This window comes from Pleurodeles waltl, chromosome 3_1, assembly GCF_031143425.1.
Source record: "Pleurodeles waltl isolate 20211129_DDA chromosome 3_1, aPleWal1.hap1.20221129, whole genome shotgun sequence".
In the NCBI taxonomy this organism is placed as follows: Eukaryota; Metazoa; Chordata; class Amphibia; order Caudata; family Salamandridae; genus Pleurodeles; species Pleurodeles waltl.
In genome coordinates this window covers 579,447,592-579,463,361 of record NC_090440.1, presented here as the reverse complement: position 1 = coordinate 579,463,361, position 15,770 = coordinate 579,447,592, and the positions used below count along the sequence as shown (strand labels likewise).

The 15,770-nt window shown below is 45.6% G+C and overlaps 1 protein-coding gene across 1 annotated transcript in view; it reads right to left on the bottom strand.

Annotated features, from left to right (window-relative positions):
- Positions 1-15,770, bottom strand: part of TRPM5 (transient receptor potential cation channel subfamily M member 5) — a 462,539-nt gene that overhangs the window by 168,779 nt on the left and 277,990 nt on the right. Inside the window, exon 20 of the mRNA XM_069221458.1 lies at positions 6,393-6,571. Coding sequence (XP_069077559.1) covers positions 6,393-6,571 — 179 coding nt within the window. The remainder of the gene's footprint in view (positions 1-6,392; positions 6,572-15,770) is intronic.

Sequence of the window (15,770 nt, the reverse complement as noted above, 5' to 3'; positions counted from 1 at the left end):
CACATGACACAACCACAACAACCAACACAAGCTACACAAACACAGATACACACAAGCACAACTAAACACATCACAACAACGTCTGCCACACAACAACAACACTCACCGGAATGTGTCACAGCAACACAACATACAGGATAACACCGGTCTCACATGCAAGTGACACACATACAGACACAACCACATCACCCACTCCAGCTTAGTCCACTTCAACCAGCCAATCCACCCACACACACACACACACACACACACACATACACTCAATGACTCACATACACCACAGAAAGCACAAACCTACCAGTACAGTTCCCCTTGCAATGTGCACTCATGGACACCGTTGTCCAGGGTGAGTGTACCGTCATTGTGTTGCCAGCACTCATTTGGCAATGAATGATGACACCACAATGGCAGTTGTGTATGTGTGCGATATGCATGTTGTGCCAGTGGATCTCCAGCCACGTGTGACACAATTGTATCCCTGACATATGCATGTCACAGTGATTTTAAAAAATTACTGTGACATGTATATGCCTGTAGTGGTCCAGACCTCCCGTGCAGTGCCCATCTAATATCCCCAGGCAATGCGGGTTCCCTACCTTTGAGTATGGTGATGGGGGAGGTGGTTGAGTTTTCTCCATGGGTCGATGACAGCAGGTATTGTCTAGTCAAAGACAGAGGTGGAATGTGGAAAATAGGTGAGTTTTCACCCCATTCCCCCCAATCTAATAACTCAGAAGTGGAGGTCAGACTGCCACTTTTTCTTGGGCGGTAAGGCACATCCAAATCTGCACAGCGGGAAGGGTGGCTGGGGTCCTGCTGGTATCCACTCTTCCCTCTTCTGCTGTTGACAAGGGCAGTGTTTCTTGGTGGAGAAGGTGGTTCGAATGTGAGCTTTCGCCTATGGGATCAAAAATATATAAATATGGCAGGTGGACCGTCAAAGCACTGGATAGGTTTTCAGTTGAAAGGTTAACGGCGGGACTGTTACTGTCAAGATCTAAATCAGGCCCTTAAATGTTTGCAGTAGTCTATAATCTATGGAGCACAGGTGACTGTGTCCTAGGTGTCTTTTCAAGTCAGCCACAACGAAACCTCTTTACCTTCAGATTTAGCTCATGTCATGGGAGCTAAAATACTACACAGCCCCAAGGCAGGATGCTGTGGTAAGAAGAATTCCAAACATGGACAGACACATGGACTCATGGTGTATAGAGATCTTAGGTCTAGCCAAAAACAACCTCTGAGTGTCACAGTGTTGAAATTTGTTGCCACCTAAACGGCTATGGTTACTTTGCTACCTTTTTCTTCAAGAGGCTAGCTTCCCTGGCCCTTGAGAATCACTTTCAAACCTTAGGTTCAAGAGGAAGCAGGGTACAAGTTCGTAGTCCTTCCTCATGCAAACAGTACTACTCTGACTGTAGTCTTCTTGAACTTGCCTTCTCCATATACAGAGTATTCTGATTTACAGGTGGAAGCCCCCCATTATGGGGTATCACAGTGGTTCTGGATGTTGTTGATACAATTCCCTGAAATTGTTATTGGCAAATTGCCATACTGTCACCTCACTAATTTGCCTATATGTGCATTTCCTTATTGCCAAAGCTATCACAGAAAGCACTGTTCATAGTGCTTTCAAGGTGTCAGAAGGCTAACTAAGCTTTCTGAGCTCCGCAACCCTGCTTGTTTGCTTTCTTAATAAAATAACATACAACCCACTCCCCACCAGTGGAAAGCCTACACAAGCTGGTCCTCTCCCTATAATACACCAACTGGGTGAGCCTATAGGAAGGCCTGCTTCAAAAGCATGTAGATGAATATTCCAAAAGGCCCTGCCTATGTTTGGGTAGGCCACTCTTTTCAAATTCCTTTCTTCATCCCAAAACTGATAACCATAGCACAGTGCTTCCTAAGGTACTATCCTCCATGCAGAGCACTTAACAATTGCACATCACATGTTTTGTGGCAGAGCTGTGTGGTGGAGCAAATCCAGTTATAGGCACTGTAGGACGTGATTTCCTGGCAGACATTGTTTAGGAGATGCCGGTCTGATGTAGAAAAGTTTATCTTTGTCATATTTTCATTACACATCTGTAATTTTGCCAATGAATAAGACATAGATTTCTCTTGTAAAACGTCACAAGAATTACATTTCTAGCTTGTTCCTTTGCCAAATTACTCGGTTATAGTTTAGAAATATAAAACTAGGCTTTGCCATTGACAAAGCTGTTTTAGTTTTTGCAGTAAATTGTATGTTTGTTTAGGGATTTATTAAAAGGTCCATCGGTGCGGTTAATTCTCCCCACGAGAGTAATTGATACTAGTGGTACTATTAACTCTGGTTGGTAGAGATACAGGAGGATTACCTATGGGAATCTGTAAGTCGCTCAACAATTCTTCAGCCTCCTTCAGGATCTCTCTTGTAGCTTCTGGCTGCCGATAGTAGGAGGTGAGATGGCTTGAGCATGCTACAAATAGTGCTTCACGTGTTAAAAAATTAGTGCAGGGACATAACTTTTTAGGAGTATGCAGGTGCTACTGAATGCAGATGTTGACTAAAACTAAGGAGACTTGTCGTGATTCCACCTCATTCCTCTTTCAACCACAACCCTATACTTTCTGTTTTCTTATTTTTCCTCCTCTTCCTTATTTCTCCATTTGATGTCTTTATTTCTGTTTTGGAATTGTAATCTCTGTCAAATCTGGTGATGAAAAAAAATCAAAATCTCCACAAATGAGTGCTGGTGCCCATGACTGAGAACCCCTGGCACAAATTAGGCACTGACATGCTGTATTTGAATGTGATTAGAAGATATAGAAATAGGGAGTGTTTGGAAATATTAAGTTGAAGAGTCGGGGAGTTAGCGCCTCAATAGAAAGCATGCCTAGAGTGAAGGGTAGGTTGTTAGTTTAATGACAAGTAAGAACAACCTTGAAGGGAGTGTAAGACATTCACGGATAGTTTGGAAGAAGAGTAGTGCCTGGAATAGACAATCCTATCTTTTTATGTGTGGAGTGGTCTTCCCTAACTGTTGAGTCTCTGCAGTCATAAGCTACAATTAAAGTGTTTGCGAATACTAAAAAAGGGTAAACTTTCATAAAAGAGTAAGTTCACCTTTATGAATTGGGCCCATAGGATTTTCATTGTGTCCTCTGGTGTATCAAGCAGCCTATTAATTTTCAATGTAAAGTTCCCACATTAGAAAATTTGTACTTGTTTGTTTCATAGACGTTCAGTCTGTCTACTGTGAGTTGCATCAGTTGACCCAACACATCTTGTAGAAAACTTAGGCTGTATGGCAGCATGTTCCAAAGCAGTCATAAAGTGTATATTACTGACTTGTGCTGTATGAGCAGATAAAGATTTCCCTCTCTTTTTAGTGAGTGAAGAATTGAGTAATCCCTCATTGCCTGTCTGCTTTGAACTGGACATTGCTTGGGTGGTGAAGTCATCTTTGGAGAATGGAAGTTTAGGTTGGAAAAACTCAATGTATTTGCTGAGCAAGCCGTCTCCATATAGAAAACTGGACAAAGACTAATCATTGGGATGCCATCACCAACAAGAAGGAACATTCTGAGGGCAGTAAGAGAATCTGGTGGTTTACACTTTTTGTCTGTTGGCGCTCCCGCAACTTTTCACCTTCTTTCATTGGCATATTCACCACTTTGAGAGAAGTAAATGCTTGAATTGTTTTCTTTGTTTTGATAGTATTTACTAAGCACATTACTGATTTCAGCATAGCCATGTATGGAAAACATATGAGCATACCAAGAAGTGCAATCATGTTGACAGAAACAGAAATTATTTTTAAGGTAAGCTCTCACATTAAAGTGAAAACAAAGGAATTGTTCGCAGTACCTTCATAATTTGCCTCTTATTTGTAGCTGGTAAAAACAGTCATACATTATACATTCAATTCACTCATAGATATGGAATGTATTAGACCTCTCAGCCTTAGGGTCTTACCCCCAACTTTTTGCTTTTCTCCTCCACTTTTCTGACCTTGTCTTTGCTGGTATTAGGACACACTTTACAACTGCTAACTAGTGCTGAAGTGCTTGCACTCTAGCCTCTAAACATCGTAGTATTGGCTTTCCCCAATTGACATATTTAATTCACTTATAAGTTCCTAGTAAAGTGCAGTAGATGTGGCCATGGCCTGTACATGAAATGCTACTGGTGACCTGCAATACTCATTGTGCCATCCACATAAGTAGCCCTTTAACTATGTCTCAGGCCTTTCATTGAAGAACCTGTATGTGCCGTTTTAAACTGCCATTTTGACCTGCCAAAAAACACCTTTTGTCAGGCCCAAACCTTCCTTTTTAATACATACAAGTCACCCCTATGGTAGACCCTGGACAGCACAGAGGGCAGGGTGCAGTGTATTTAAAAAAATAGGACGTGTACTTTTGAGTTTTACATTTCCTGGTAGGGGAAAACTCTTAAAGTCACTTTTCACTACTGCAAGGCCTATCTCTCTCATACAATAATATTGGAGATGCCTTATTACGTCTTAAAATTGTAATTTCCAATTGGGAAGAGATAACGTCTTCAAGTTTGGTGCCCTAGAATCACAATTTTGAACCCTAACTTATAGTGAAGTTGGATTTCAGACTGCAATTCTTAAAATACCACATTTAGAAAGGCATTTTCTTGCTTTAGCCATACATGACTGGGTGGTACTGGCAGATGGGCTTTGTGTATTCCTCCCAGACAGCCACACACATTGGGAGATTAGATGTGACTAGATGGGTCATCTTGAACAGGATGAGACAGAGGAGCTGGACACAGCCTAACTTACACCCAAATAGGCTGTGTTCTGTCTGCACACAAAGGACCTATTGACCATATACTATCACTCCAACCAGATTGGAGCCGAGGCAGGGAATTCCTTGCACTTCAAATCCACTCTCTAGATGCTTCCCCCATCTTCCAGAACTAGAGCGCTAGGGTATAAAAGATAGACCTCTGACACCACCACTTCAGTACACTTCCGCACCTGTGGATACTCTGCCAGGACGAAGGACTGCCACTCTGCTGGACTCCTGCTTCGCTGTGTTGACCTGGTGCCTTCTGCCCTCTTGCCTGGGTGAGAAAACTGAACCTGCCTCACCGCTCTTAGGAACCAATGCATTGCCCCGACTTTGCATCGCTAGCCCAGTTGACGGGATCCTTGACGTTGATGCAACAGGACCTCACACAGCAGCCTCTCCGCATCTTGAAACCAACACATCACTTTGGCTGCGCGAAGCATCTTTGAAACTGATTCGCACAATGCTCTGTAAACCAGGATTAGAGGTACTTTGGTTAAGTGGGCCTAACTGGGTCCTTGTAGCCGGCCCGTGCTCCATCATGGCCAGGCTGCACTTTTGACTATGTACTCGTCCAGCACGACCAGATATCCACAGTTGGAGCTTTATGCCCTTTGACACTATTTTCCTTAAAAAGTTTAAAATGCAATATCTCTGGTTCTACTAACCAGATTTTTGTCGTTCTGGTCTTGTTTTAGTAAAAAAAACATTAAGATCTATTATTCTAACTCTGCTGTGGAATCTTTTTGTGGTGTGTTTTCACTCTGTTACTGTTTGAAGTGTTGCACAAATAGTTTACACATTACCTCTAAGTTAAACCCGACTGATCTTTGCCAAGGTACCAGGGTGTTAAGCACAGATTAATTTGGGGGTTTGCTTGTGCCTCACCCTGCCAAGGATTGTGGTTGCTGCTTGACCATGGCTCACACCCTAGTCAACCAACAATTCAATTTCTTACAGAATGGTTTGAGGGGACACGTGTCCCGAGTCTCAGGTCAGATTTTGTTTGCTGGGAATTAATACTCTAGGTTCAGTCCTGTGCCAAATCCTAAACTATCCACCAAACAGATATCCAATGAAAAGATAATATTATGAACCCAATGTGATGGCACCTGTTCTGATTGCCTTGGGTTGTGAATAGGATAGTCTCAGGGTAGTCTGCTCATGGCCTGCATGTTCTGTGGTGGGTGTGCCTTCCATTTGTGGGTAGAAGTCCTACGGCAGAACCTGAGTAGTCTCCTAGCCCCATGAAGGATGGCAGACACAGACCCAAATAGAGTGGTTAGCCACTTAACTCAAGCCATTTATTGTTTTGGGCAAAAGGCCTACCTCTGAAATGTCACAAAGGGGAGCCAGGTCAGCATGACAGTCTAGTGGTGGGGTGATGGACAAGAAATCACAATGTAGCTTTCAAACACTTCCCAAATTAAACATAGGAATTAGGATATAGCCTTACTTTACTGTTTAATTTCTATGTGTCTATATCTTCATTCAGTTCCATAGAATATGGCCACACCCAATTTAGTTGTAATGGCTAGTGTCAGTTTCATATATTGTGTATGGAAATGTCAGGAACTTACCCAAATGTTCTTTCTTGTGTTCCATCTTTTTAAAGATTTTCCTCAGAATCAGGTTCAAATGACTGATGATGATAAATGGTGGGGCTAAGGCTGGGCGGCTATGATATTCAACAATGAGATTGTAACGTTGAAACTTCCAGAAGATATCTGCATTTCCCTGAACAACCTGGAATGTATAACTAAAGAAACACAAGGTAACTTTGCAACAGGGCAAATTACAATAAATCTATCAATGTATGATAATGTTCCCTGCATGAAAATACATTATTAAAATGATAAACAATGGAAAGAGTTTATAAAGCCATAAGTATTAACTTCTAATAAAAATGCAGTAGAACAAATGAATATCAGATGCTTCTTGTTAACACCAACACAGAAACAAACAGTAGCAATGCCAATTGGTCCAGCTTTAAAGAAATGTGTATGGTAATGTGAAGCATTGCAAGTAAATAGCACATGAATGGGTATGTATTTGTGTGGAAGCAAAGAACTGCAGAATTATGTTAGTTTATGTTAAATGGTCAGGTGAGAGTTGCACTGTCAAGCCAGACCTAAAAATCTGTGCAGGTGAACGAGTGCCCTCCTCCTATCTTTGCTGCTGCCAGAGAAAAAACAACATAAATGATCTAGTTACCTAAGCCACTTTAATAGCATCACAATGGCATGTGTGTACCCCTGAAAGCTGAAGTTCAGTCAGCTGGATAAATAAACAAAATGATCACAGCTGATGAAGGCAAGTATTGTTTTCTTTGTGGAAGCACACAACTTCCTAATCAAAACATGTACTCCTTGCTTCTAACCTGTAGGTGGAGCCCCAGCCCCTCTCCTATTGATGCTTACATAATTGGTGACAGCTGTGCTGCCAAGTGAGACCATAAAAACTAGCAGATAAGCAATAGTCTGATATGTAAGAAAAGGATAACAGAACAACCTGGATCAACATCTGGGCTCTGCAATATTTTAGGTAGCATTTGGTGAATCTCATAACCCACAAATCTCTGAAAGATTTGGTTCCATCCCCTGGAATCTTCCCTCAAATGATCATGAAAGCAAACCAACTCCATTCTGAGTTCCTCAGCTACTGCCCAGTCTCCTAAATCTCCAAAAAAAATTGTAAAGATAGGTCCATCTCACTGTAGCCAGAGTATTGTGATCCTTCTCTTGGGAAAGATCAGACATAGCACAGTAAAGCTATATTTAACTTTGATTTCTAGGCATTAGGATATAATCCTAAAATACATTGTTTTATAGTCCATATTCCCGATAGTTGATTGTATTTTACTCACCACTACCCCCCTAAATCTGTTTATATGGACATCTCCACACCATAAGCAACAGGTGTAAACGTTAAGCGTTATTATAGGACTTTAATGTACTCTATGTGGCTAGTTCAATTACAGTAAGTATTACTATTACATTCAGCAGCTTATCTACTTCTTCAGTCCCATTCTGAATCAGTTAAGAATTCAAACAGCAGAACATGCTGTGTTTGCACTTTGTATAAGCCCAATGATGGTAGCTTCAGAGAAGCATTGTGGAACATCTGGCACAAGGGACAAGAGTGAACATGGATTGTAGCATAAAAATGTACCAGTGATTTCTGACTGTGCAGTAATCTTAAAACAACATCAAACTCAACTTCACTTAGATTTTAAAGAGCAAAACAAGGGCAAGGATAAACAGTGCTACAGTCACAAGCCTTAATAGATAGATAATCTTTATTGCTCAATTAACAAAAACCATTGCAATAAAATACACACTAAAACACCAATCTTGGACGAATTAAACCAACTACAAATGTCAAAAAGTTAAGACCTTAAAATACGTAAAACAGTGGGAGTAGAAATTGAAGCACCTTCATATTCCACCTTATGAAAAAAAAAAAACAATCATATGCAAAAACATGATCAGGTTTAAAAATAAAAAATAAAAAGTTTTTTCATGAAGAGGTGATGCTGCCCTAAACATGGCCTATCATTTATGAATCACCAACGGGGGCTCGTAACGTACTGGTTACTGCTGCCCAACAATTACCCCGAGTCAGCCGTAGACAGCTTCTTATGAAACAGCTGTAAAAACATCACCCCCCCTGCAACAGAATGGAATTGACTCGCCCTTAAGCCAACTTATTACAGCCAATCTGCAAGAGTGGACATTGTGAAAGAAAAAATGCTGTTTTAACAGATTTCTTCTTTCCAAGTCCAGAGATGGGCAGGTACAGAGGGCATGCAACACAGATTCTCGATTATAGCCACATAAATGACAGCATTGGTCAGGATACTGTTTTTTCCAAAAGAGGCAGGCATCTTTTGTGTCAAAGAACCCCATACGATATAACAAGAACTGATGTTTTACGTGGATAGAAAAATGTTCTGCGAGGTATCCTTGTGGAGACCCCAGAACTGCCCAGGCATGCCATCTTTTGGCCAAAGAGGCTTCGTCTGTGATAAGCGATAGGAAGCAGATGGAGATGTTAACTAATCTGTTAAATTCAGACTTCCCCATGCTACACTTTCATGCTTCCTCCATGCCAAAGCCCTGGATAACTTGGTTTAGGTATCTTCCCCAAGTTCCGTTTCTATTACTGATTTGTTACACCTACACTTCTTGCCAGCAGGAATAATTTATGGAGGTATTCTCAGCAGTCCATAGCCTCCAAAATGTTTTAAGGAAGGCTCCCTCACGCTGAAAAATCTGATTTTTTAGGTCCAACTCCAGCCTAACCTGGGCCAGGGAGGCACTCTTTGGAGTATTAAGAACAGCCTTATACACCTTAACTTGGCTGGTGTTTAGTAAAAGGATTTCCCAGCTCTGCAAAACTTCAGTCCCAGAGGAAATGACTGGGAGCAACTGAGCTGACATGACTTTTAGGAGGTGAGACAAATTAGGACAATCCAACTTTTTCTTGAGCAGCTTGAAGCTATATATTAATGAGTGGACCTTTGCCTGAATCGAGAGCAGGTGACGATTCCATTTCATTCGGGGTTCAATATGGACTCCTAGATATTTGTAGAACTGCACCACCTCCCCTTTCCTCCCTCCCACCCCCGATACCAAGTGAAAGATTTGTGATTTGTGTTGAGGAGCCGCATCAGTTTTGTTTTGGTCAGGTTTATTTCTAGGCCTTACTGGTCCGTAAAAGTTTTAAGTGCTGTTATACTCTGTTGCAAACCCCGTGGAATATGACTCAGTAATACGATGTCGTCAGCATATTGTAGGCACCCGACTTTCTCTGGGCCTGAAGCTGGAGAAAGGCTGTTTACTTATGCTAGCACACCGGTGTGATCTGCCAGATTTAAATTAAACAGGATTGGAGCCAAGACACAGCCTTGCTTTAAGCCAGTCTTTGTAGATATTCTTTGTGTTAGTCTGGTGCCATCTCCAATTTTAACCTGAACCCAGCTGTTGGTATAGAGATCTATAATGGCCCTTAGCAGATTTGGGATTCCCCATTTGGCCAGTTTGGACCAAAGCTTTTCCCTGGGAACCCAGTCGAAAGCGGACTTAGAATCTATAAAGCAGGCATAGTGACTCAACTTCCTGTGGCTGGCCTTTTCTACAATAAGGGAAAGAACTATTACATTTGTTGTTGTTCCCATGCCTGCCCTGTTTGGAATCTCAGGAGTAGCTTATTTTCATCTGCCCAGTTTTGGAGGTGTTGTAACAGACAGGATGCATACAGCTTGGCTTCCACATCGATAAGAGCAACTAGCCTGTAGTTCGAAGGCAGAAACAAATTTCCACTTTTATAAATTGTGTGCATAACGCTGCCTCTCCACAACTCTGGGATCCATTTAGCGTGAGTAATGGTGTTAAAAAGTGCTGAAAAGTACTGCGCTCAATTTCGTGGAGCTCCTTTAAAAATTGCGTTTAGGAGGCCGTTGGGTCCTGCAGTCCCTTCGAACTTCATTTTCTTAATCAGACCGGATAATTGGTCTGGCTCCCAGACTTGATTGTAATCTGCCCTCTCCAGGGTGGCCAAAAGCTTCCCTTCTTCTTGCCAACTTTGGGGCTGGTTGTTTCCTAGGTGCGGCTGAGTCCCCAGGAACTGGGATGAAGTCTTAACTGGCAGTTTTCCACCATCTTTTGAACAATACAAGCTGCAGATATGACTCTCCCTGGAAGTTGAGTCAATACCAAAGCTGTGGTGTCTGTTTGTGCCGAGCGCCGGGAAATTCACCAGTTCCTAAAAGCACTTACTGTTTGTCATTTTGATTACCCAGAGTAATTTTCACCATGAGGTTTCATGAAAACTTTTCTTTGCGCTCCAACGGTCGATACAGTACTTTTTTTTCATGGCCCACAGGGTGAGTTTGTCTCTGCCCTCTCCCCGGAGAGCTGCTTTTGCCAGTTTCCTGGACTGTTGCACAATTTGTGATTTCTGAGTACGCAAGGCCTTGTTAAACCAGGGCTGTCAGTCTCGACCCCTCTTTGCACCGAAAGTCTGTCGCTGAATTGTTGAATTAGAGGTAGCTGGAAATTTTGCGAGCAGACAGCGAATTAACTCAGCCCAATCCTCGTTCCAATTGCCTTTAAAAGCAGGCTCTTTTTCTTGCAAGGTGGCTAGGTTTGTTCTCACCTCTAGGGATCCTGCCCAACGATACACCTCATCCATCACAGCAGCTATCCCTTGCTGATGCCATTTTATTCTTTTGAGGTTGAGCTCAAGGGGAAACGGGGGTGCAATTAAGCCGCTCGAGGTATGCAGCAGCTCACATTTTGATACCAGTTCCAATGTTTGTGGGAAGTGATCACTCTCAGCTCTGCATTTGATTTGGGAATTCCACACCAGGGGCATTGCGGAGTTGTTTATCAGAGTGTAATTATTGAGCAAGTTTTGCCACTTGCAAAATTTATGGATGCTGGAGTGTCCTTCTTGCTGTTCCCATTTAACAAGCTTTTAATAGGAATTCAAAGCAAGTACAGCCTGCAAACAAACCCATAAGTGCAAACCACACCTCATGCCTGCCCCTTCAGTTGTAGCTTTGCACCCTGAATTGGCAAATAGACCTTTGGGTGTGAGCATAAACAACTGCCATCAATAGAAGGCACTGTTTATAGTTTTATACAAGTACAATGGAGCATGATGATGTGAAGCGCTGCTTGCTGCCACCATTTGTACATGTTGAACAAACAAACTCATTGCCTGCAGTGGAAATACAAAATGCACATACCATGTTCAATAAATTAATATATGAAATGAAATATCTTTCCATATTAACATTTAATTGCTGCAAGGATTCACTTTACACAAACCAAAATTAACCACCACAGCATTTTTGTTCAATATTATAGCCCTCATCACATCCCTGGCGGTCGGTGTTAAAGCGGTGGTAATACCGCCAACAGGCTGGCGGTAAAAAAAATGGGATCACGACCATGGTGGAAACCGCCAACACAGACAGCCACTTTAACACTCCGACCGCCACAGCGGTAGAAATAAACACAGCAGCGGTACCCGCCAACAGACAGGTGGAAGACAATGTACCGCCCACTGTATTACAAGGCATCAATCCGCCAGATTTTCCGGGGCGGTACCAATGCCATCAAAAGTATGGCGGAAACAGTCTGTGGAACGGAAACCACGCGCCTCTTGACACCCAACGAGGAACCAGAATGCCATTGAGCCCTAGTTACAGGTGTTACCAATGTTGGTTTACCTCCTCTTCTACTAGGAACCTCAAAGATGACGGGGACGACCACGGTGGGTACTGCACCTAGCACACAGGGGAGGGGGGGGGAGGAAAAAGAGAGTGACAAACACACGTAACACGCAACATCCCCACCCACAACACCATACATACAAATACATGCATCAACATTACATTTACACCCCATAACCCTCAGGAATAATGCAAGGACCAAATGAAATTATTGTAACGAGTATAATCATCGAAAATCCTGATAGGGAAACAGGTCTGTAAAAGATCAAAATATACAAATATGTACAGCAACTACACAAGTCCGGATAGTGTTCCATTCATTGTCCGTGGACCTGTGGTCACAAAATGCATGGGCGAAGCCCACACATGATACCTGCCTCAAAACGAAGAGAACACTGCAGGGGCATCAGGTTGAAAATAAACAGGCACCTCAGGGGGAGGGGGAGAGGGGGCACCTCAGCCGGATGAAGGGACAACGCCACTGCTCCACGTGGGGGCTCCATGACCACAGATTGATTGGCCCTGGGGAGTGCAAAGCCACAGTCTCACAAGTCTCTCAAGTGGGTAGTTTGCCCACTGATTGGTCCTGGGGAGTGCAAAGCCACAGTCTCACAAGTCTCTCAAGTGGGTGGTTTGCCCACATGCTCTGGAGGGGGCTTTGTGCCCAGAGTGCTTCATCCACCCAAGGACTGGGGTAGTGGATGCTGTTCTTCACTGGTTCTGGAGGGAGCATGGTGCCCAGAGTGCTTCATTCTGCCAAGGACTGGGGTAGTGGATGCTGTGCTCCACTGGTTCTAGAGGGGGCATGGTGCCCGCAGAGCTTCATCCTGCCAAGGACTAGCATAGTGGATGCTGTTCTCCACTGGTTTTGGAGAAGCATGGTGCCCATAGTGCTTTATCCTGCCAAGGACTGGGGTAGTGGATGCTGTTCTCCAATGGTTCTGGATGGGGTATGGTGCCCAGATTGCTGTACATGGTGTGTGGCAGTTCCCATTCCCTCACCTGGGCATGTGTGCCACAAGATTTTCTGGGAACAGGAAGCATGATACTCCATGGAGGCAGAGACACACTCCACCCTGCGGTGACTTTGCCTGCCAACTGCTGGTACTAACAGTGCTGGTTGTGGTGCCTCATGTAGTCTGTGCAGGGTCCAGGACGTCTCCTGCAGCCTCGGACGGCTGGCCACTGGGAATGATGTTCATGTCAGCTGTGGTGGTATTGTCTGTGCACATCGCGAGGCAGGTGGCATCAGTTGCGGAGGTGTCTGTGGCGGAGATGCTGCCGGTGGTGCATGTGTCAGCACCTGTGGAGGGAGACAGCAGGACGTCTCCTGCAGCCTCGGACGGTTTCCCACTGGGGATGATGCTGGGGAGTGGGGCAAAGGCAAAAGACATGCAGGTGGTGGTGCAGGTGGCCATGCAGGTGGCGGTGCAGGGGCCGGTGCAGGTGGCGGTGGTTGCGGCGGTAGCCACCACCGTACAGGTTGCTGTTCTGTTTGGCAGAAGGGGTGACACCAGTCCCTCACCCGGAGGCTCCGTGCTCTGAGCTGACTTCCCTTTAGCCTTGTGTCCCTTCCCCACCTTGGAAGTCACTGTTGGGACCTTGGAACTGTCCTCTTTTGTCTTGGATGAGGCCTTGCTGGGTAGTTGGTGTGGCTTTTCCCTACGGCATGTGGGCCCCTTCTTCACCTTGGCAGGTAGCGGAATAGGATGATCCTTGGCCTCACTAGGTGTCACACTGGCAGCCCTGATGGGTGCCGCCCGCTATGTTACTGGACTTGCAGGGACCACAGTGCTCGAGGATTTCGTGGCTGAGGTGCTGGGCTGGGATCTGGACATCCTAGCCCTAGGGGAAGGACGGGGGGAGGTGTAGGGAAGAGGTTGTTAGCCAGTAAAGATTTTTTAGACACACTGGGATGGGAAGATGCAGGGGTTTTGGGGCTGGAGGAAGAGGTAGTGGTTGTAGGAGGTGTACGTCTGCTGAGTTTGGTTGAGGGTGCATTGGCTGGAGGCTGTTGTGAGGTGGATGGCTGTTGAGTAGGTGTGTGCCTGCGTTTGTGTAGTTTGGGAGGAGGGCTCACAGACACACAGGGAGACGACACAGGGGACGTGTGAATGGTAGTGTGGGTGGTGATTGCACGTGAGCGGTGTTTGGTGATGGGCATGCTGGAGATGGAGGTAGTGGCTGAGGATGTAGTGCATGCAGGTGTGAGTGGAGATGAGACTGGGTGGGAGGAGGGGGACGTGGAGGAGTGGGACACAGTGGAGGCAGTGGATGTTGGAGTGTCTGCATGGGGATGGTGCTTGTGTCAGTGCCTGTGGGATGTGTGGTGCTTATGTTTGCCATGTCCACTCTTGTGTGTTGATGAGTGTGCATGCTGGTCTGATGGTGTGCTTGGGATAGGCTGAGGTAGAGTGGATTGGGTTTGGGTAGTGGGAGGGGGAGGCTGGACACAGGGACAATGGCTGCCATCAGTGCTGAGGCCAGAGCCTGAAATGCTCTCTGTTGGGCTGCCATGCCAGAATGAATGCCCTCCAGGTATGCATTTGTTTGCCGCAAATGCCTCTCGACACCCTGGATGGCATTCAAAATGGTTGATTGCCCAACAGTGAGGGATCTCAGGAGATCAATAACCTCCTCACTGAGGGCAGCAGGGCTGACTGGGGCAGGGCCGACTGGGGCAGGGCCTGAGGTGTCTGGATCAAAGGAGATGCCCACCCTCCTGGGTGAGCGGGCATGGGAACCATGCTGAGGGGCTGATGGGAGGGCGGTGCTGGTACGGGGGGTGGCGGCTGTACCTGTTGATGCGGTGGGCACAGAGGTGCCCGCCTCCGCAAGGGAGCTCTCATCAGAGGAGGAGTAGCTGGTGTCTCCTCCTGTCCCCGTCATGGAGCTTCCCTCGCCCTCCATCCCACTGGTGCCTTCAGACTCCGTACATTCACCCTCCTGGGCCATGTGGGATGCAGCTCCCTCCTGCTCCGGTGCCAATGCTCCTCCGCCAGATGATGCTAATGCACACGAGGACAGGTGACAAAACAAAAGGGGGAGGAAAGACAGAAGAGACACGTGGTCAATGCCTGCAACAACACCACCGTTGGCGGACACAACACAGAGGGAGCAGCCCAATGCACTAGCCCATGCACTAACAGTTCAGGGGAAAATCACATGCCCATGGGGGACTCTGCCTAGACCCATTTGATGCACACCTAGAACCCACAGGAGCCTGACTAGGTGCAGAGGGCCACTACGCCTTTTGGGTTTGGAGTGCCTCTGAGCCTGCCTAACAATAGATCGACCCTGGCACGTTTGCCCTGGCCTAGGGGAATCCACAGCCCACTTCCCCCACCCAGAAACCTCATAAAGCATGCAGAGTCAGCTGACTGAGACTGTACTCACCCACTTGTGGCTGTGTGATGCCCACAAGCGCCCATCCAACTCAGGATATGCCACTGCCAGGATCCGGAACATCAGGCGGGTAATGGTGCGAGGGGCACCCCTTCCACATTGGGAGGGCATCCCCAGCTGGGCCTTCACCATCTTCTTTCTCCCGCAGCACAGGTCCTCCCATCTTTTGCTGCAGTGGGTGCTCCTTCTATGATAGACCCCTAGGGTCCGCACTTCCTTGGCGATGGCACACCAAATACGCTTCTTCTGGTGGGCGCTGACCTAGAGGAAAAGTGAAATAAGAATGGATTTTACTCCCCCGTCCGGTTCT